Raw genomic sequence first — 22,756 nt, 5'->3', positions numbered from 1 at the left:
CGGGCATTCATATCGGAGAATCGTACAGCGATCAGCGGGTCTTTAACGCCAGTATCGCTTCAATGTAAGTATTCAATCAATGGTTTTATCGTCAGCAACAACACGTTGCTCAGCTTTGTTCCAGTAAGTTATGCACCGTAATAAAGTGTAATTCTTGTTTTTCCCCCGTCACAAAACGCTATGCGTCAGAATTCTTTGCTCAGACTTCTAACTAGACCCGATATAGCTTTCGATCACAGATCTTGGAACAGGGTTACCTTGAAGAATACTCCATAATACTTGGCGGATAGGAATGATACAAATACATAATTTTCGTAATATTAATGTTTTTGTCTAACATTGTATTTGAGGATTTAAACAATAAAGATAACAATAATAATAAAATACAGTTTCATGTATTTGTCTCATGTACTGTTTGCTCGGCAGGCGGCAGCAATCTGAAATGGAATGGAGCCCATTCACAGCAGACAGCAGAAACACAGGAGTCAAACATGTCCTCCCACCCACTCCAGAAGAACTACAAGGACACTAGCTTTGTAACAGGTTCTGGGGCATGTCTCTAGTGGGAGTTGTAGTTTTAAAGTGGCCATATTATGCACATTTTCAGGTTCATAATTGTATTTTGAGATTGTACCAGAATAGGTTTACATGGTTTAATTTTCAAAAAACACCATATTTGTGTTGTACTGCTCATTGCTGCAGCTCCTCTTTTCACCCTGTGTTCAGGTCTCTGTTTTAGCTACAGAGTGAGACATCTCACTACCGTAACATCTTTGTTGTCAGTCACACATGGCCAGTAGCTAGGTAAGGACTACATGAGCCAGCTAGCTGTTTCTCCAACTTCGGCCTGTACAAGGCAGGATTAGCTGGGAGACTTCTTCTAAACGAGGGCACACTTCCAACTTTGTGTGGAATACCTGCAGAACAGGGACATGGAAGTAGTTCTATACAATTTATTTTGTAGATTAGGGTGAACTCGTGTGTGTTGTAGTAGTGTTTTGCCATTGAGAACGAGCTAGCATGCTAACGGTTAGCCCCCTAGGCCCCTCGTTTAGTGATGTAGAAAGCCGTGCAGATTTTGACCAGCTCACCCGGAAACTGAAGTTTGTATGCGTGTGGAAGCACCAGAGACACAAAATAACACCCCAAATCCCAGAAAAAGGGATTTTTTCATAATATGGGCACTTTAAAATATATTGGTATATTTCTCATAAGTAGAAGTTGGCATTGTAGAATTTTGGATACCCCCATACTTTTTTCATGTGTTATGGTGCACATTCACCAGTGTTTTTGTTGTTGTTGTGGTGCACGTAGGCTACTCCTGATTTTTTCAGTCATCTCATCTCTTATATGCTGTGTCTCTATCATCCTATCCTGTCCTATTCATGGTAGCCTACTTGTGGACATTGCGCCGTCATCGCGTGCTGTAGTAGGGTGGCTCGCCTTGATAATCCTGCATAGGGCTGGCTCGTTACGCCACTGCCTATATGCATTATATCATGAAGCTATTGCAGAACCCCTGTAGCCTCAAGCAACATTATTTAAAGTTTTAATTGAAGTAGGTCCGCATTACACCTATAGTTTAGAAATGTTAAGTTTACATTTGGGTACCCATATCTTCTGTCAGAGGATAAGAGCTACTTGGCATGGAGAATAAAGATGGATCAGACCATATTCTCTGTGCTTACCTGGAGAGACTGGTTTCTATTCCTCTCCACAACCTTCATGACAGTAACCTGACAAGATAACTTTAAATGAGATGTTTTTAGATATCGCAATGCTTTCTGACATATCAATATGCTCTGTAATGCAGCCTTGTATAACAACAACCCTCTGTTTCACCGTGATCATGAGTCTTCATGATCACACACACTTTGAACATGGGCCTTCCAGCCAGGTGTTGTCCATATAAACCCCAAGGTGCCTATTGGAGCAGAGCCGATAGATTGGTTAATCATTTATGACCTCTGATACCCTCTGACCCATGTCACGACCAACTCCTCAGTTTGTGAAGTGGTTGAATGAGATTATTGGCATGGCACCACTGCACACAGGTCTCTGTTTCAGCAGAATATGCAAAAGTACTTGTGTCTGTGTGCAGTATATAGGCTGAGGTAGAAGTGTGCCAAAAATGCCAAAACACATGTTGTATATGTACACATACCCATACAAAGATATCTTACTCTGTGAAGAAAAACCTCGGCAACAATCTGCTTATCCTGTTACTTTCCTGAAAATGCTTCGTAAAACTAGTCCCTTCTTCATATTGAAAAGGTAGTCTCAGTAAAGGCTACAAAGGTTAGGATGGCTACGAGCTGTAACCACGATGATTGATATGAGGATCATCTTCTGAATATAATAATTAATATGTTAGGCCTACCATAAATTGATATTTCAAAAAGTAATTTATTTAAAACAACTAATAATGCAGTGTGATATTAAATCAAACTAAGTCCCACACATAAATATGCTCATGTTTTTTTCCCTTTAGTATTTGCTATTAACATTCATCAACTGCAAAATTAGAAAATTTAAGTAACTTCTCTTTGTAAATAGTTTAATTTTTGTTTTTCACAACAGTACAAGTTAAAACAAATGCAAATTAGTCAAACAAGCCATTAGGCTGTATTTCACACTCAACTGTAGTTTTTTTTTTATATAAGGCAAATCAAAGTGCTTATCATAAAACACTATTTTTCCATTATTGATATTGTGTAAATTCTCACGTACAACGTGCAACATTCTTTCACAGACGCGGAGCGGTAATTACTATGTCACTTCCGGAGTCTTCAGCTGATTTTTTTAAACGTTATTGCGGTGCATAACTTACTGGAACAAAGCTGATCAACGTGTTGTTGCTGGGGACTAAACCACTGATTAAATACTTACATTGAAGCGATACTGGCGTTAAAGACCCGCTGATCGCTGTACGATTTTGTGTACGAATGCCCGCATTGCATTGTGGAATATGGGCTTCGCATGCGCCCAGCTCGGCCCATATCGTAATGTTACAGCATAATGTAATATTTCACCGGTAATAAAACCAAAATAATATTATTCAAATAAAGAAATGAATACCATAATAACATCTAAATAAGTGTTGATAGATGTAGCGTTTAAAAAAGTTTAGTTTAAAAAAGTTTAGTTTAAAAAAATATCAATAAATAACAAAGCAATCCAGCTTCCCTGGCCGAAATAGACCGAAATAATAACAAAAGAAATACATATAAACCATAATAATATTTGGTTAATAAATGTTGATTAAAACAGCGGTTATAGGGCTGACAAATAATAATAATAATAATAATAATAATAATAATAATAATAACAATAAAACTGCTACAGATTTCGAGTTAAGGGGCCGTGTTTTTTCTTTCGTCTATATCTGATGGTGAGGGATTAACATGAATGTCTATCTGACGGACCCCTACGTCGAAAAACAATGCAAAAGGTACACTTCTTTCGTTGGAACTTGATGCCAGGGGTCCTTGACCATGGGTCAGACATTTGACGAGTAGGGAGTGAGACTGTGTTGCAGTGGTGGACTGCCTAATGTCCTGTAATCCCTTCCTGCCAGAGTAACCTAAGGTTCACATCTTGTCTGTCTGCAACAAAGAATCAGGAATTCAAATGTAGTGTTAATAAATAGACCATTTTTAAATAAAATATTGATATCATCTGTTTACAATGCATTTGCTGTTGACTGATACCTAGCTGATACCTCTCTCTCTCTGGGTCTCTCTCTCTCTCTCTCTCTCTCTCTCTCTCTCTCTCCCTCTCTATTTCTCTATGTAAAGTGATGGAGCTCCTCTGCCCTCTGCTGTGTCTGCCTTGTCCTGCTCTAACTAGCCAGACAGCATAAATATGCCACACAGCCAGCACACAATCCGTTGGTATTCTGAGCAAAAGATCAATTTAACCAAGTTGCCCCCCACCTTCCCGTTATTTCTTAATATCAGACATCCATATATTCATTCTTCTCTTCATGTGCATGTGTGTGTCAGGATACCCAATGTATGTTGTTGGTGGTGTGACATAAATGAATGCAATCGGATGATCTGTTTATGCTAAGCTAATAACACATCATTCATAGCAGCTCTGCCTGACATCCATCAAGCCCATAAAACAAACAAAAAACAACATCCACTGATACACACATGCACACAACACTACACAGAGTGCACATGATCATGATCATCATGTTGTATGAGGTATCCATAGTCAGTACGGAAGGAATTCCGGAAGTCGAATAAAATTCGAACAATAAAAAAATCAATACTAATCCAATGCTGAAATTACTATTTGAATGTGTATTTTTTATAAATGTATTGTCTAACGTTAGTGAATCTCCGACTTCTCGGCTTGGCCTACCTGCACGTTGTCTTGCCCACCCAATCAAAAGTTAAGAAAATGTGTCTAACCAATGGAAAAAATAGCAGAAAATACTACTACCGTTTCTAACTTCTGATATGGTGGACAGCCTCCGAAGTCACCCACTGCCCACCCCCTCCTCTCGTCGTATTCAGGCCCTATCTTATAAAGTCTATGGTCTATGATCATTAAACTGCTGACTGCGTCATTAGCACCCGACGCTGGAGTTTGTGCTGGCTGGGGTTTGGATTGGTGAAACATTAGTGGCTGGCTTCTAGCTGGCTGGGGGCTAACTGTGGATGTGTCCCCCTAGGGCTGTTGTCCACGCTCATCTGGACTGAAGTCTCTTAGCACCAGGGAGTATGGCAGACAGACCGGTGTGTGCTAGCTGGCTAAATTAGCATTAGATTAGTCGTCTATTTGTAGAGCTAACATTATGTGGCAAACTTAATCGTATCATCTGGTGTATCCCGTGTTTTAGTAAGTGAGTAACTAGAGGGGTCAAAGTTTATGTGACGCCACTGACATGCAACCAAACGAAACATCTTGCGTAATGGAAAAAAAAAAATTAGATTTCTCTGGATTTGAACATTGTTGGAAACAAAGTACACAATTCAACAAAATATATAACTAATAGGTATAGTCGTTTTTAGACATTTAATTGAGAAATATTACATATTGTACCTTTAATACGTGTGATTGAGTAATATAATATATGTGATTATTTTTTGCTGCTGGCTTTGTGTGTGTGTGTGTGTGTGTGGGGGCCCCACTGCATTTAATGCATCATCTCAATTCCAGGACTGTGACAGAAGGCTTTATCGTAGCGTGGTCTTCATATCGATCGTCTGAAAATCATAAAATCTACATGCTACATTAAAATAGTGAGGTTGCAAGATATAAGAGTGGATTTTATTCAATTTAAGTATGCAGATACACTGAAATCTGACAATGATGACATCAACTCGAGTGGCAGAATGAGTGGCAATAAAAGTTGAAGAACTTCAGTAATAGATGCAGAGCCTGTTCAAATGCAGCCCTTACTTTAGATGAGGGAACCAAAATGTAAAGCAATTTTACATTGCATTTTACAGAAATGGTTTTCTGTAAAGATCACTCTGTCATCCAGAGTTGGAGGGATTGCTAATATAATATCTAATTCATTTTAATCAGATAAAGCTCTTACATTCTTGAGTATTCAAGTAAAAACTAAACCAAATTAATTTTTTTATTTAACAATATACACGTCAACTGCACCCAGAATCTGCTACTTTTATAATATTTACATTGAAAATCGGGCAGAACTGATCCATGAGGCCACCATTGGCCTTTTATTTAAAACAGCATAGGCTATTGTTGTCTCATAATGTAATAAGGATATTATGTATTTGATTGATTACATATGCATCATAGCATTTACAGAATTTATAAATGCTACTGTGACTGTATATGGAAAGATAGATTCCATTGTGTGGACCCCAGGGACAGTAGCTGATGTTCAGCATCAGCCAACTGGGATCCTAAAAAAATCTAATCAAATTTAAGTATCAATATATATAGCATGGCCAAAACCTTGTGAATTTCCTTTCAAAGACTATTAAATGTTTCTGTATCATGTATAGTGCAGTCATGCCGGCTTCAGCATGATGGCTGCAGTCATACCACTGTATGTTAACAGTGCAACAAATCACTGCTTGCTTTTCAAACATCAGTTTGAAAAGACAAGCTAAATAGCTGACAGTTATTTCTGCTGGCCAACCAATGATGGTGCGTCAATATGACAAAGCCCAGAGCTCATAATGTCGCCCTTCCAACTTGCAAATTTTCCACCATTTCTTAAAAAGGCCCGAGCCACTTGGCTTGTTACTTCCCTGCCTGCATTTTGCATTTTAATCTTATTTGTTGTGTTCTAGAGAGCTGCTCTGTCAAGCCCTGCACACACACACACACACACACACACACACACACACACACACACACACACACACACACACACACACACACTTGTCCTGCTTTGCATATACTCAGTCTAGGACACAGCCAATCAATCAGTATTACATTTCCCTCATTGTCCTTCATGCCCATGCAGTCTTTTTTACTCAGTCACCCAAAAACACACATGCACACTGTCAAGCCCTGCACACACACACACACACACACACACACACACACACACACACACACACACACACACACACACACACACACACACACACACACACACACACACACTTCTTACTGTGATGCACACACACCTTACATAGGCCAATGCTTTTATATGCAAACTCGGATCAAAAAACATAAGAGAAGTCTGGTCTCCATTCTAATCAGAGTTTACCCCTTAGACCAAGCATATTATGTTGTGTATGTGTGCGTGTGTGTGTGTGTGTGTGTGTGTGTGTGTGTGTGTGTGTGTTTGTGTGTGTGTGTGTGTGTGTGTGTGTGTGTGTGTGTGTGTTTGTGTGTGTCTGTAGACGTCTGGTTGTGTTGCGCTAGAACACTTATTTATCTGACCTAAAGACAGACCTTTATTTAAGGAAGGCAATTATTTGAGACAGGCCTTTATTTCAGATTACCTATGTTTTTTTACCTGCGTAACATTGCCAAAATTAGGCACATCCTGTCTCAAAACAATGCTGAAAAACTAGTCCATGCGTTTGTTACTTCCAGGCTGGACTACTGTAATTCCCTGCTATCAAGTTGCTCAAACAATTCCCTTAAGACTCTCCAGCTGATCCAGAATGCTGCAGCATGTGTGCTAACAATAACTAAGAAAAGAGATCATATTTCTCCAGTATTAGCTTCTCTGCATTGGCTTCCTGTAAAATCCAGAATTGAATTTAAAATCCTTCTCCTGACCTAAAAAGCTCTAAATGGTCAGGCACCATCATATCTTGAAGAGCTCTTAGTACATTATTGTCCCACTAGAGCACTGTGCTCCCATAATTCAGAGCTACTTGTGGTTCCTTGAGTCTCTAAAAGTAGAATGGGAGCTAGAGCATTTAGCTATCAGGCTCCTCTCCTGTGGAACCAGCGCCCAGTCTGGGTCCGGGAGGCTGACACCGTCACCACATTTGAGAGTAAACTTAAAACTCTCCTCTTTTTTGATAAAGCTTATAGTTAGGGAGTGAGGAGTTGCAGCGTTCGCCTAGACTGGCGGGGGAGGGTGTATTGCTACAGACACGGCACACCTCTTCTCTGCTTCTCTTCATAGTCGTCAGATTCATCTACAAACCCTTATAGAGCTGGCTCAGGTTTGCCTTGCACCAGCTCTTAACTATGCTGTTATAGTTTTAGACTGCTGGGGGACTTCCTTTGACACACTGAGCTCCTCTCTCCTCTCTTTTTCCATCTGTGTGCATCCATGTTCCAGACATACTTGTTACTAACTTTGGTCTGGGGAGATTATTCCCCGGAGTCCTTCACCCAGCAGTTTTCCTTCGATTAGGGTAGCACCTAAATCATGGTTGAAGCTGTCGCCGTGGTCCTGCTCCGCTCCCTGCTTTGCCCTGCTTTGCCCCGCTATGCCCTGCTACATCCTGCTATGCCCTGCAGTGCTCTGCTACATCCTGCTATGCCCTGCAGTGCCCTGCTACGCCATGAAATACTACAACTACTATTATCTCTAGTCATAGTTCCATTATCTTTATTGTGACTATTATTGCCACTGTTCATCACACCCCCAACTGGCAATGTCAGACACCGCCTGCCAAGAGCCTGGGTCTGTCTGAGGTTTCTCCCTAAAAGGGATTTTTCCTCACCCCCTGAGGTTTCTCCCTAAAAGGAAGTTTTTCCTCGCCACCCATGCACTAAATGCTTGCTCTTGGGGGAATTACTGGAATTGCTGGGTCTTTATAATTATAGAGTGTGGTCTAGACCTACTCTATCTGTAATCTCTATCTGTGTCTTGAAATAACTCTTGTTATGATTTGATATTATAAATAAAATTGAATTGAATTGAATGTTTAGTTTATTGTATGTTTATAGTAGGGCTTCAAGTTTTCTAATCTGTTACAATTTGTCATTTTAAATTGCTGTTACTGCAAAAGTAACCATGCATTGTAAGCCTTTCAGGAACAATACTCTTGTCCCTGCTTATTTTATTATAAAATATCAGCAGGAATTGTTACATTTCAATACTATGGCTTAAAGGGTAACATCATTTTTTTACAACCTGTCTGACTGATGGGAGCAACAATTTTTGAAATTGGTCCAGTATTAAGCAAGTCTGCTGCCCTCGGTTTTTCATTGTAAAACACACTTCATTTAAAGTCAACAGAAACAAAATAAAACTCAAAAGCTGCCTTGGTTCGTCTCGAGACATTGCTGCGGTGTCTCTCTCTTAAACACTCTATCTGATCTCTCGCCCTCCCTTACCTAAAAGCCCAGTCTGCTCTGATTGGTCAGCTGGCCCACTCAGTTGTGACTGGTAAACTGCTTTGAGCATGTGTCGCAAATGTCACGCCCCTTACCATAATGGGAGTTCAGACGGTCCCTGAATGGCCTCGTCTATTTCCTTACCAGTTTAAGCCACAATCTGAACACAACCCGAACCACTGTCGCAACCAATAATGGAGCAGAACGTTTCACAGTGGTAAGTTTGTATTTTGTAGCGGTCTTACACCGGGAACACACCGTTGGTGTAAGCATCACGTATAGCAGCGTAGCGCAGCTATTTTTATTTCAGTGCCCACATTATCCAATCGGTCCGGCCACACTGGGCGCGTAGCGTCTGCGAATGCCCGCGCGCTGGTTTCGGCGTCTCCTTTATTTTTTCTGCGAGACACGAGCATATGTGTCAAGCCAGGCAAGTAATCACATACAGGAAGACCACAGAGCAGCCGGATGTTTTACCAAAATAAAACACATTTTGAAATAAAACAGCCAGGTTTGTGTTGATTTTGGCTGTCTTGACTTCTCACAGTGATACATGCGATTAGGCACACAGAGGGAGAGACCGACGGACGGACAGAGAGACTGACACACACACACACACACACACACACACACACACACACACACACAAACAGCCACATATAGGCTACAATTACCAGTTTTCCCCACTCATCCTGTTACAAAGGCCAGGCGCACAATCGGGCACTTATTTACGCTACGCAGGGGCGGACTGGGACAAGAATTCAGCCCTGGCACTGTAGCCACACCAGCCCACATTACCACGCCCATGGACACGTGCATTCACTAATTAGATTTGTGTACAGATGGTGAAATAATATAAGCAGTACCTTATGTAACATATTTTTAAGTGGCTGGCAAACAATGCTTGTTACTTTTTAAAGAGAAAACGTTTTAATTTTTTAATTTACACATACAGTAAAAACAAAAGAAAAAGAATCTGAGGATGTTGTAGAGTCTGTGTGCTGTCTTTTTATGCCGTTTGTATGCTGTTACTGTCATGCTCTACAGTATGTTGTTCTTTGTTGTCACTGTCTGTCTGTTTGATTCTCCTTGTTTCTCTCTGTTGACACTGTACATACAGTAGTTTGATTTTCCATCTTTTCATCTTTTTTAACTCTCTAACTCTGCAATTTTAATATGTTTATATGGCTGTCTGTGATTATACTTCAGGGTTTTTCCTGGCACAGAATTGTCCTTTGGGGGAACACATAAAGCAGGGGGGGTCTGGTCTTCTCCAGGTAATTTTGAGGGTAAAAGACTTCAATTCCTGCATTCTGACGCATTTTTAGGCACCAATTTATAGTAAAAACATCTATATGTATGGCAAGGAAATCACAAAATTCTGGTGGCAGGTAACAATTCAAAATACAAAATATAATAGAATATTATTATATTCAGAGGTCAGTAAAGGGGGCTTTCACATCCGGGACATGGGCCCGGATAGACTACACTTGACCCAAAAGTGGTCTTACCTAATTAGCATAAACAGGGCTAATGGTCAGTTTTTTTTCCCCCAAGGAGCACGTTTTGCTACCAAGTTGAAAATGTAGGATTGACTTACAGAGGCTTCTGCTTTTACTGCCAAATTATACAATAACACAATCATGTTATGGATACAAAGCGTTGTGAAGTGTAATGTTTTCTACATTATATATATCATAGTGATGTTGAGCCTACTCAACTTTCTATGAGTTTAACCTTCATAGTGAAAAACTAAACACTACGTGAATGGGGCACAGCAGAAAGACGGAGCAGAGCGACGCTGCTTGTTCAGTGTTGTCATGTGTACTCCTATAGGCCTACACTTCGCATCAGGCATTAAAACCAACTGTACCAAAACACCGAATTAGACTACTATTTAAAGCGACTACAAGAGGTTTTTAACCGGTAATGAAACTATTTCACTTTAATACTGATGCTGTCAGACGGCCGCACAGACAGACAGCAGTCCGAGCTCCGTCAGCAGTGGCTTCTCGCTTATGTAGTAGAAATGTGAATTTGTTTTAGAAATTGGTAGCATCTAGTCCGAGAAAAGCCAGAAGATGTGTTTTTGGCTCATGTGGATAAAAGACACCAAATCCCAGAATGCACTTGCTTCACTGCTTTAGAGTCCACTCCCAAGCCACGCCTACCGTTTACAGACAGACAGACAGTGAGACAGTCAACTCAACTCAAGTGTGTTTTATTGTCATTTAGACCATATACACGAAACAACGTTTCACCGTGGCTCAATTGGTGTTATACATTTAAAATATATAAAAACGACAATATATAAAAACGACATACGAAACAGGCTACATTTAGTGAACACACATTATATGCTCCCTAAAGTTCAGCTAACCCACTAGCATTAGCTAGGTGGGCTGTTAACACCGAGTATAAACACAGCCATGAATTTGCGTGGAATGTAGAATGGTCGGCATTTAACAGTCACAAACTCCACCAGCAGTTAGCAGTTAGTTGGGTACAAGCAACCCATTACTGCACCAGTCTGTGTTAACACAGCACACCTCCACTAGTCTTACCTGGCGACAGAGCAGCATCTCTATCTGCTCGGAAGGCTAGCAAGCCTGGTAGCTGGATAGTCCGGTACACTGTTGTTCAGCCATGTTTCCACAACAAGAAAAACACAGCAGTCTCTGAACTCGCGTTAGGAGTTTCGTTGAAGTTGGATGTAGTCCATTTTGTTGTTTAATGAGCGGACACTTGCAAGCAGGATTGATGGAACAGGTGGCCGGCTAGCGTTAGCTTTCCACCTAGCTCACCTCGAACTTCTGCACACCGCTGTCGAGGTCCCTTTCCCCGGCTATTTTCATCAAGCGACACCGCAGGCTGAGGTGCTGGTCTGCATAGCAGGCGAAGCTCGCGTAGTGTGTAGAGTATTCCGTCTGTAATAAAGTGTCCTGCATATTCTCCGATCTGTACCAATGTATCCCGGTGATACACATGTGCGGTAGTTTGAATTGTTGTCAAAGTTTTCTGCTGAAAAGACGGAGCTCCCTGTTAGCGAAGCGCCAAGATGGCTGACAGTCGTTTTGCTTCGGCAATCCTTGGGTAAAGACGACAGTCCAACCCCCTATGGGCGGGTTGAAAACATGTGGAAGTAGCTCCTACTACTGGCTGTAGTCAAGGGAGTAAGCCTTTCCCCGGAACCCGTAGCTCCTATGGCGCCATGTTGATGCTACCAAGCCATCACATCCCGTTAGCATCCCGTTAGCATCCCATTGACTGCCATTCATTTTGACGTCACTTTGACAGCGAATACCTTTACATCTGAAGCGTTTAAAGACTCTTATTTGTCCATTGTTTATTTCTAAAGAAACACGACAATGTATAAAAGGCTCCATTACCTTGTAGCTCACGTTATGGCTCTGTAGCAGACGGTTTTGTAAAAATAGGCTAACGATTGTGTCATAACCACGAGACTTACTGTCTCATAGTAGAGGAATTACCGTATAGTACAGGAGAAGCTCTCAGGCAGTTTTGACTTACATTCGCTGTTTAAGTTTAATTACTAATGTTAACAAGCATTTTAGTGATCAATAATTAGCCTGTGCCAGTGTTATCTCCTTACATATACCTACGCTCTCCGTCTCTGCTAGATTGGGAATGATTGAGATTTCTCTTGGCACAGCTACCAGAAGACTTCCAACTTTCAGACAGGTTGCTCACGTCACATCTACGTCTTCAAGCTCAGTTGGAGGGTGCTCAGTAAAATTCAGCCATCACCGGAAAAGTGCTTCTAATAGATTTCACTGGTCTCCGTCCAGAGCAACAGGATCTGTTGGTCCAGTTTATATACTGTCTATGGCTGTAGTCCTTTGCCTCAAAAATCTTCTGATGATGCAAAATTCGTCGTTTTATGTCATCGGAAGATTTTTTTCCAGACCCACAATACAGAGATCTCTCGTCTCAGGAGGACTTGAGGGAGGGAAGCACGGTCATTCGAAAATACTACTGTGTTTCTACTGATACAAAGCTTAATGCTAAATCGGTGAAGTATCCCTTTAACCTACAGCAGTCGGTTTACCCTGAATCCCACCTTATGTGCTGATATTTAATTCATGTAATTCAGTAACAGGCTACCTAACACTTATAACCAATTATCACAAAGCAATAATGACATTTTAAAATATACGGGGGTTCAACGCTAAGCTTACAACTGTTTAATACAATGTAGGCTACTGTCAAAAAACACTGGAGCTAACTAGAAGTAGCGTGAATTGCGTGAAAATGACTTGAGCTAGCTGTATTTTCTGTTTTCTTCTTACCTCTACGGCACTATATCCTCCGCTGCAGCAGCCAAATTATACCTTTTGAAAAGAGTTCGGTAAATTTAACACATTTGGCAGCGTCAGACTTCAGAGCCCTTTTTTTTAGCTTTTTTGAAGTTTTTCTGTACCGTCTTTTTTTCTTTTTAAGGTCCATGTGTACATACGGGTATTCATGAGTATGTGAGTATGTGTACGCATGTGGAGGTCGTCTGTCATTCTTCTGAATGGAATTTGCACACAATAAACCTGTAGCCGAGCCCGGCAATGGAGATTGAGTGCACTGTCAGCTGGCCAGGATTTATGGAGGCCGATTCAGCTGATTGGTGCTGGGAAAGCCGTCTGATAAAGGGTGATTAATCGCCCTTACATCCCCCTTTACATCCTGGTTTACTTCATCCCCAAACTAGATTAAATGCACTCATAACTATTCCAGAAGAAATCCCAATCCCATGCACTTTAATTTACAGGTGGGAATTTTTCATTCGGTGATAGTGAGAGAGAGAGAGTGATGAGAGCAGAGAGAGAGAATTAGAAACGCCTGGAGAAATGCAGGAAGGCATGCAGGGTGGAGGCGTGGATATAAACTGCACTCTGTATGTATGGGTGAATGAATGCCAGTAGAACTGAGCCACAAGAAAGATTAATTTAATGAGAAGAAGGTATCAACACATAGAAAAATGTAAATCGCAGACATGACACAGGCATGACTGATTTTCCCGATTTTGTGTCATGTAGTTTTCCTGTTTTTCCATCCATCCATCCTTCTGGGTGAAATTGAGGCATATGCTGTCGTTTAGGCTTGGCGAATTTTAGTGGTGCTTTAAAGATTACTCCATGCTTTAATATCCTATAAATTAGCAAGCCAGACTGAGTATGTGTGAGTGTGGGTTTTCTAATACTTCTATGCAGATGACTAGATCTGGTTTACTGGTTACAATATTGTTCCAGCCATGGGAAAATAAACCATCTCAGTTACTGGGAGTCACTGTAAATGCCTAAAATGTTAATTGATGAGATATTTTCACGAAACAACAAACAAAAGATGGAAGTCACATCTACATGTATGACCGAAGACAATGGTTAAGGTTAGGGTTTAGTGTCAATAATCAAAATGATCTGAAAGAAAGAAAGCACACTAAGTGATAAGCCCTGTGCTGCTGCTCTGTGAGTTGAAGAGGTTAACTGGCCAGAAAGACACTTAATTGGGTAAAGTGGATGGATTATTTCTATTTAAGTAATATTTACAGTGTATATAAAGTGAGTTCAGGTTTAAGAGGAAAGATCATTTATTTAATGAAAAAGTAGACTAGTGTTGGACTAGCATGTGCTGTTGGAAAGATGGAGCAGTTTTTGTTTTATATGCACATTTAAAACACACACACACACACAAATACACACACAGAAACACATTACATGTCAATCTGTAATCTGTGTCAGGATTACAAGGTGGAACATCTTCAACCCAGTCTCACGGCAGTTCGTGTAAATGTCACATTATTTTTAATCTATTGATACGTGTTCACGGGGACGTTTTTCTCGTTTTTTACGTGGTGGCCAGCACGAAATACCCTACGGAGAAAGGACGCCTCACACGCCGGGAGACGGCCGAAAAGGACGCCTCATACACGCCGGGAGACCGCTGGCCGCTGGGGACGCGCCACAATAACAGGATGGCGGAGGTTGGGTTTAGGAAAAACACTACAGGGAAAGGACAATAACAGGACGGTTGTGATTAGGAAGACTACGGGAAACAAAACACCACATGTGGGACGCAATCCCAAAATATGCTTCCCATTGAAATACATTACTTCACATTTTCGTGCTGGCCACCACGTAAAAAACGAGAAAAACGTCCCTGTGAACACGTATCAATAGATTAAAAATAATGTGACATTTACACGAACTGCCGTGAGACCGGGCTTCCACACAACACATGAAATGAAGTCAAAGGACAGACAAAGGAAAAGGAAACAAAGATAAAAAACAAACAGTGGAAATACGACTGAGCAGTATAAATAAGAATTCTACAGTACAGTATGCATTTTTTCTTTTTAGAACTGTGTGATTCTTTACCTGCATAAAATTCAGGGCCATACACTGCTCCAACCACTGGATTCAGCTTCCAGCCTGCACAGGGGACAAATGCACGCACGCAAACAAACACACACACACACACACACACACACACACACACACACACACACAGACATACACAGAGGGAATGTTAAATAAACTTTCTACAGTATATGCACAGAGGCGTGCACTGTGCATATCAAACGATTGTCATTGTGTCACCAACAATGAAAATTGAGCGAATGCACCACATTTAATGAAAATCTTGACTGTAACTGGTTACACAGGATAATATTGCACAAGCAGGCCAAGCACAATTCATTTGTTAACAAATTGTTACAAACATTATTTCAAAGGTGCATATCTATTTGTTTGACCATATTTCTATTTTACGTCTCACTGTATTTATCTACCGCAACATATCATACATATTATACATTCATATTTTAATTTATATTCTTCCTTTATTTGACAAATGAATAAGAAATGTTATTCAGTTGTATTTTTGGTGTTTGGCAACAGTTTGCACAACCATCACTGAGGCCAATAACGCAGATTGACCAGAACTGAGAGAGAGAGAGAGAGAGAGAGAGAGAGAGAGGAGTGGGGAGGACATCATTGTGTGTGTGTGTGTGTGTGTGTGTGTGTGTGCGCGCGTGCCTGGGGCCTGATGACAGTGACAAATGGAAAACCCTTCAGGGATCATTCTCTTTCTGTGGACCCTCAAACAGGATGGAGGTGTGCATTTGTGTGTGTGTGTGTGTGTGTGTGTGTGTGTGTGTGTGTGTGTGTGTGTGTGTGTGTGTGTGTGTGTGTGTGTGTGTGTGTGTGTGTGTGTGTGTGTGTGTGTGTGTGCGTGCATGCATGTGGAAGAGAGGTGCAGACATGTCTGGCCCAGGCTCCTAGGAAGCGGCCGGGCTTTGAAGAAACCCCCGTGAAATGCCTCGTTCCACAATCAGAATTTGATCCATTCAGCCCATTAACATTTGGAAAGTCTGGAAAAGCTGCATGTTTAAATTATTTGATCCCCATTGAAGTTAGTGGAGTGCTAAACCACACAGTGCGAAAGCAGTGCTGAACATCCGGGTATTTTTTGGCTCCATGATGGCTTTGTGCGCCACTGAGCAACTCTCATAGAAATGAATGGGGCTCTGCCTTGAATGCTGTATCCAGTTCTTATTATACAGTCAGGTCCATAAATATTGGGACATCGACACAATTCTAATCTTTTTGGCTCTATACACCACCACAATGGAGTTGAAATGAAACGAACAAGATGTGCTTTAACTGCAGACTTTCAGCTTTAATTTGAGGGTATTTACATCCAAATCAGGTGAACGGTGTAGGAATTACAACAGTTTGTATATGTGCCTCCCACTTTTTAAGGGACCAAAAGTAATGGGACAGATTAACAATCATAAATCAAACTTTCACTTTTTAATACTTGGTTGCAAATCCTTTGCATTCAATTCCAGCCTGAAGTCTGGAAGGCATAGACATCACCAGACGCTGGGTTTCATCCCTGGTGATGCTCTGCCAGGCCTCTACTGCAACTGTCTTCAGTTCCTGCTTGTTCTTGGGGCATTTTCCCTTCAGTTTTGTCTTCAGCAAGTGAAATGCATGCTCAATCGGATTCAGGTCAGGTGATTGACTTGGCCATTGCATAACATTCCACTTCTTTCCCTTAAAAAACTCTTTGGTTGCTTTTCGCAGTATGCTTCGGGTCATTGTCCATCTGCACTGTGAAGCGCCGTCCAATGAGTTCTGAAGCATTTGGCTGAATATGAGCAGATAATATTGCCCGAAACACTTCAGAATTCATCCTGCTGCTTTTGTCAGCAGTCACATCATCAATAAATACAAGAGAACCAGTTCCATTGGCAGCCATACATGCCCACGCCATGACACTACCACCACCATACTTCACTGATGAGGTGGTATGCTTTGGATCATGAGCAGTTCCTTTCCTTCTCCATACTCTTCTCTTCCCATCACTCTGGTACAAGTTGATCTTTGTCTCATCTGTCCATAGGATGTTGTTCCAGAAATGTGAAGGCTTTTTTAGATGTTGTTTGGCAAACTCTAATCTGGCCTTCCTGTTTTTTGAGGCTCACCAATGGTTTTACATCTTGTAGTGAACCCTCTGTATTCACTCTGGTGAAGTCTTCTCTTGATTGTTGACTTTGACACACATACACCTACCTCCTGGAGAGTGTTCTTGATCTGGCCAACTGTTGTGAAGGGTGTTTTCTTCACCAGGGAAAGTATTCTTCGGTCATCCACCACAGTTGTTTTCCGTGGTCTTCCGGGTCTTTTGGTGTTGCTGAGCTCACCGGTGCGTTCTTTCTTTTTAAGAATGTTCCAAACAGTTGATTTGGCCACACCTAATGTTTTTGCTATCTCTCTGATGGGTTTGTTTAGATTTTTCAGCCTAATGATGGCTTGCTTCACTGATAGTGACAGCTCTTTGGATCTCATATTGAGAGTTGACAGCAACAGATTCCAAATGCAAATAGCACACTTGAAATGAACTCTGGACCTTTTATCTGCTCCTTGTAAATGGGATAATGAGGGAATAACACACACCTGGCCATGGAACAGCTGAGCAGCCAATTGTCCCATTACTTTTGGTCCCTTAGAAAGTGGGAGGCACATATACAAACTGTTGTAATTCCTACACCGTTCACCTGATTTGGATGTAAATACCCTCAAATTAAAGCTGAAAGTCTGCAGTTAAAGCACATCTTGTTCGTTTCATTTCAACTCCATTGTGGTGGTGTATAGAGCCAAAAAGATTAGAATTGTGTCAATGTCCCAATATTTATGGACCTGACTGTACATCCATGGTCTAGCCATTTAATTCCTTTCCTTGTTCATCCACCCTCTCCTCCTCTGTGCTTCTTTTGCTTTTCACCATCTACATCGTACACTCCCTCTCTCCCTCGTACACTCCCTCTCTCCCTCTGCTATTCTTTCATTCCATCCATATGAATGACAGTCTGTGAGAGAGATGGAGGAGAGAAACACACCCTAAACGCCCTTTTCTCCCTCTTTACAAATTACTCCTGGCTCTTTTTGTTGCTCTGTTCATGTAAAACACCCCCCCCCCCCCCCCATACACACACACACACACACACACACACCATGCTGCTTTAAATCCCCCCTCCATCTTCATCATGCTCTTTCTCTGCCGCCCTTTTTTGTTTTGTTCCTGCCGAGTGAGATAAGATTTTACTTAGCTATTTGCATGATATTTCATACCAAATGGACTGCCTCTTTAACAAGTATTGATTTCAATAATAAAATGTGAACAACGCTTGTATAAAAGCAAATCTGCTGCCTGGCTTCCATTTGTTGGTTTTGGTTTCTTTTCCATTCAAGCTCAACTGGCAGAATTAGATCATAACAACTTACTTCTTTTATACAAACATAATATCTGTTGCTCTGTAATGTAGCCAGGTCTGATACTGGCAGTGGAATTGAATGAAGGGCAAGAAAACTAGAGAGTGGAGAAAACCGAACAAAACTAAGAGTAGGAGAATACATTAGAATGGAAGAAATTAAAGCAAATCAGCTTTTAGAAGATGTGCAAAGGAGCTTGGAAGAGATGGCAATAAGGCTGAGTCTTACCATTTGTATAAGGGTTTGCCACCTTTTTGTTTGTCATTACTCTGGCTGTGGCATTGTTGACCTGTCAGCAGACAGACAGAGGTTAGTCTCTTTCTCACTCACACTCTCTCACACACACACACACACACACACACACACACACACACACACACACACACACACACACACACACACACACACACAAAAAGAAAACACTGTGCATACTGTGGATAATCCACATCACAACCACTCTCTATGCCATGCTGGTATTTTACCATTTCAGCGTGAGGCTACATGCAGTGAGTCAAAGGTGTGATGTTGAAACACATTCAACAATATCAGAGAAAATAAGTGAGAGAAAATATAAACATTTAAAACTGAGAATGAATGCCCACAGACTGTCTCCTTGTCCTTGCCACAGGTTTATTATTTGCTAATAATTTCACAATAGGGGCTCACAGCTTTTTTTATACTGTATAGGGCCTCCTAGAAATTACATTAATATACAACACATTTTGCAAGATCAAATATGTTTGGAGGAAATGCAATGCTCTCCAGATTACATTTTCTATTAACATACCAAGGAAACAATGTAAATGAATGTATTTGCCAAGAAACTAAAACGTCATTATGTCAGTATTTTATTTACTCAAAAGGGTGCTCTGGGTTAAACATGGGAAAATTCAAAAGTGACTCAAGGGATGAGACACTATGTGTTAACTTTATTAACATGTAAACAAAACCACAATCTCTCTTCAACCTAAATCAAAGTGCTTTTGTTGCCTAATTCTAACCACATACAGAACCCTGGTCTCTAGTGTCAAAGTTCTGTGTTTTGTACACCCACCTCCCACCCTGTCCTCACCAAAAAAACTTTACCAGGGAGGATAATGCAGGCAGTGGTTATGTTTCTTCAAAAATGTTACCAGGAAAAGTAGTAGTAGTAGTGGTATTAGTAGTATAAAAACCATTTCTAAGAGACAGGGTTACTGCATGTGGGTTTACTCAATGTTAATAGCTGTCAAGGCAACAACAATGTTGTGATGCAGTAAAGAATATTAGTATCTGAAACAGCCTTAAGATTCCTCTATTGGATTAACCCTGATGAGTTAAAATGGACAAATGAAAATAGAAAAAAAAGTGAGCAGACAGACGGAAAGATGGAGGAGATTATACTCCCCATGCAAGAGGATGGTGACATCAAAATGGAACACCAACTGTTAAGGTTTGAGGGCTTTAACAACGTGTAAAGGCCCGGACACAACGAGCCGATAATTGGCTCGGTTGACTCAAGTCCGTTCGGTGTGTTTCGTGCCGTCGTCCGTCCGAGGGGCCGTTGGCCTTCATTTTGGCTGATTTGACATGTATAATCGGGGGGCGGGCACTGCCGGCAGTCAGACTCAATGACCCATCTGATTGGTGGAGAGCTAACCAGGAAACGGGGAGCGGAATGAGCGTGACTAGAGTCTCTCAAAATCTGACGAAAATCTTTTAAACTGACCTTTGTTGATCTGAAATGAAGACAGATTCAGCAACTGCACGGCCTGTTTGTCTCTTCAAACGTTTTCAGAAACACGTTTCGGTGAACTATTTTAGTCCAATATGAGATCATATTCTGAACGAGACGCCATGATGGTCTGTCTTTGAATTTCCGGAGAAACAAGATCCACGTGACACGTTCGTCCAATCAGCTGCCGGTTTTCATTTTTGGGGCGACAATACAGATTAGCGTCACCTGCTGTTATGGAGACGTATTACATCTCGTCTCTTCGGTGTGTTCTGAGGAACTTTTTTGACCAATTTGGGGAGACTGATTACTCCAACTGCCTTTTCTGCCGACGTTTGGCCGTCGGCTCTGTGTGTCTGGGCCTTAAGGCACACTGGCATATAACTGATCGCCGTTTGGAAGGCGTTAATTTTTAACAGAGTAGTTTCTAACTCAAATTAAAACCACTTTGATCTCATGCACATGCCACAGACACAAACACATATGACACAATTCATCATTAGCAAAGACTAATTAATTTGTGTAAAAAAAACCCACTGCAACACAATCACACACCTAAATAGGTCTGTCTTTCTTTTTGTCAAACACACTTACGGATCAGGGTTCAGCATGCAGCGTTCAAGGTGCAGCAGGCAGGAGAGAGGATATGGATGAGGAGAGGGAAGGGAGGGAGTATTGCAGGAAACACCAGGCAGGCAGAGAAAGGAAAGAGAGAATTGGGGGAGGAGGAGTGGAAAAAAGGAAGAGGGGGGCAAGAGGTAAGGAGAGACAGGAAAAGGAAGGCACCTCTATTTTGCGTCCCTCTACGATTGTACCATTTAGTTTCTCCCGTGCACGGTCAGCATCTGCACTCGTTTCAAATGTTACAAACCCAAAGCCCTGCAGTGGCCAGGAGGTGGGGTTGAAAATCAAGCAAATAAGGAAGGAAGTCCAGAAACGAAATGATGAAACAAATGGGGAAAAGAAAAGAGAAGAAAAAGACACAAAGCACTGATGAGAGAGCTGCAGGTCAGAAGGAGGTCTAGATCTAGAAGCAGAGGCCAGAGAGACGTTAGGTTGGTTAGAGAAACATGAGAAACAGGGCTGGAGTTACAAGGAAAGTTGGGAACACAGGATATCAAACCACAGACAAGAGCCCTGATAATACTGGAATTACCTCCATCATTGTGTGTGTGTGTGTGTGTGTGTGTGTGTGTGTGTGTGTGTGTGTGTGTGTGTGTGTGTGTGTGTGTTACAGTCTCTGTTCCTTCTAGCATCCCAGACTCTGCTGCGCATGCATTTACAGAAAGAACTGGACCTAATTGAATTAGCAGATGGGATGAAAGCCTCCACATACACAGTGTGTGTGTGTGTGTGTGTGTGTGTGTGTGTGTGTGTGTGTGTGTGTGTGTGTGTGTGTGTGTGTGTTTGTGTTTGCTGTAGGATGCAGTTGCTCTGCTGGTGCGCGGAGGCCCTGTGGGAGAGCAGATAAGTGCCATACAATTACAATCTCCACAGCATCAGTCAGCTGTGACTCTCTGAGCCCCAGGGCGCAGCTCGCTCATGAGACCCTGTCTGCGTCTCAGACTGGTCCTGGAGATGCAGCTCACTCAAGCAGCCCATATGCGGGTAAAACATGCCTCCAAACCCTAAACTGCTAAGCCTCATCTACAGTGGGGAGAACAAGTATTTGATACACTGCCGATTTTGCAGGTTTTCCTACTTACAAAGCATGTACAAGTCTGTAATTTTTATCATAGGTACTCTTCAACTGTGAGTGACGGAATCTAAAACAAAAATCCAGAAAATCACATTGTATGATTTTTAAATAATTAATTTGCATTTTATTGCATGACATAAGTATTTGATCACCTACCAACCAGTAAGAATTCCGGCTCTCACAGACCTGTTAGTTTTTCTTTAAGAAGCCCTCCTGTTCTCCACTCATTACCTGTATTAACTGCACCTGTTTGAACTTGTTACCTGTATAAAAGACACCTGTCCACACACTCAATCAAACAGACTCCAACCTCTCCACAATGGCCAAGACCAGAGAGCTGTGTAAGGACATTAGGGATAAAATTGTAGACCTGCACAAGGCTGGGATGGGCTACAGGACAATAGGCAAGCAGCTTGGTGAGAAGGCGACAACTGTTGGCGCAATTATTAGAAAATGAAAGAAGTTCAAGATGATGGTCAATCTCCCTCGGTCTGGGGCTCCATGCAAGATCTCACCCTGTGGGGCATCAATGATCATGAGGAAGGTGAGGGATCAGCCCAGAACTACACGGCAGGACCTGGTCAATGACCTGAAGAGAGCTGGGACCACAGTCTCAAAGTAAACCATTAGTAACACACTACGCCATCATGGATTAAAATCCTGCAGCGCACGCAAGGTCCCCCTGCTCAAGCCAGCGCATGCCCAGGCACGTCTGAAGTTTGCCAATGACCATCTGGATGATCCAGAGGAGGAATGGGAGAAGGTCATGTGGTCTGATGAGACAAAAATAGAGCTTTTTGGTCTAAA

The 22,756-nt window shown here is 41.7% G+C and overlaps 1 protein-coding gene across 3 annotated transcripts in view; it reads right to left on the bottom strand.

Moving 5' to 3' along the window:
- The window catches only part of LOC144536574 (RNA binding protein fox-1 homolog 3-like), a 790,727-nt gene that overhangs the window by 36,309 nt on the left and 731,662 nt on the right, over nt 1-22,756 (bottom strand). For all 3 annotated transcript variants that reach the window (XM_078279785.1, XM_078279787.1, XM_078279786.1), the window contains 2 exons: nt 18,765-18,825; nt 15,135-15,188 (listed from right to left, as the gene is read on the bottom strand). In XM_078279785.1, the coding sequence (XP_078135911.1) occupies nt 15,135-15,188; nt 18,765-18,825 (115 nt within the window). The remainder of the gene's footprint in view (nt 1-15,134; nt 15,189-18,764; nt 18,826-22,756) is intronic.

The sequence above is a fragment of the Sander vitreus genome, chromosome 21, assembly GCF_031162955.1.
Source record: "Sander vitreus isolate 19-12246 chromosome 21, sanVit1, whole genome shotgun sequence".
NCBI lineage: Eukaryota > Metazoa > Chordata > Actinopteri > Perciformes > Percidae > Sander > Sander vitreus.
This window is presented reverse-complemented; position numbering and strand designations above follow the sequence as displayed.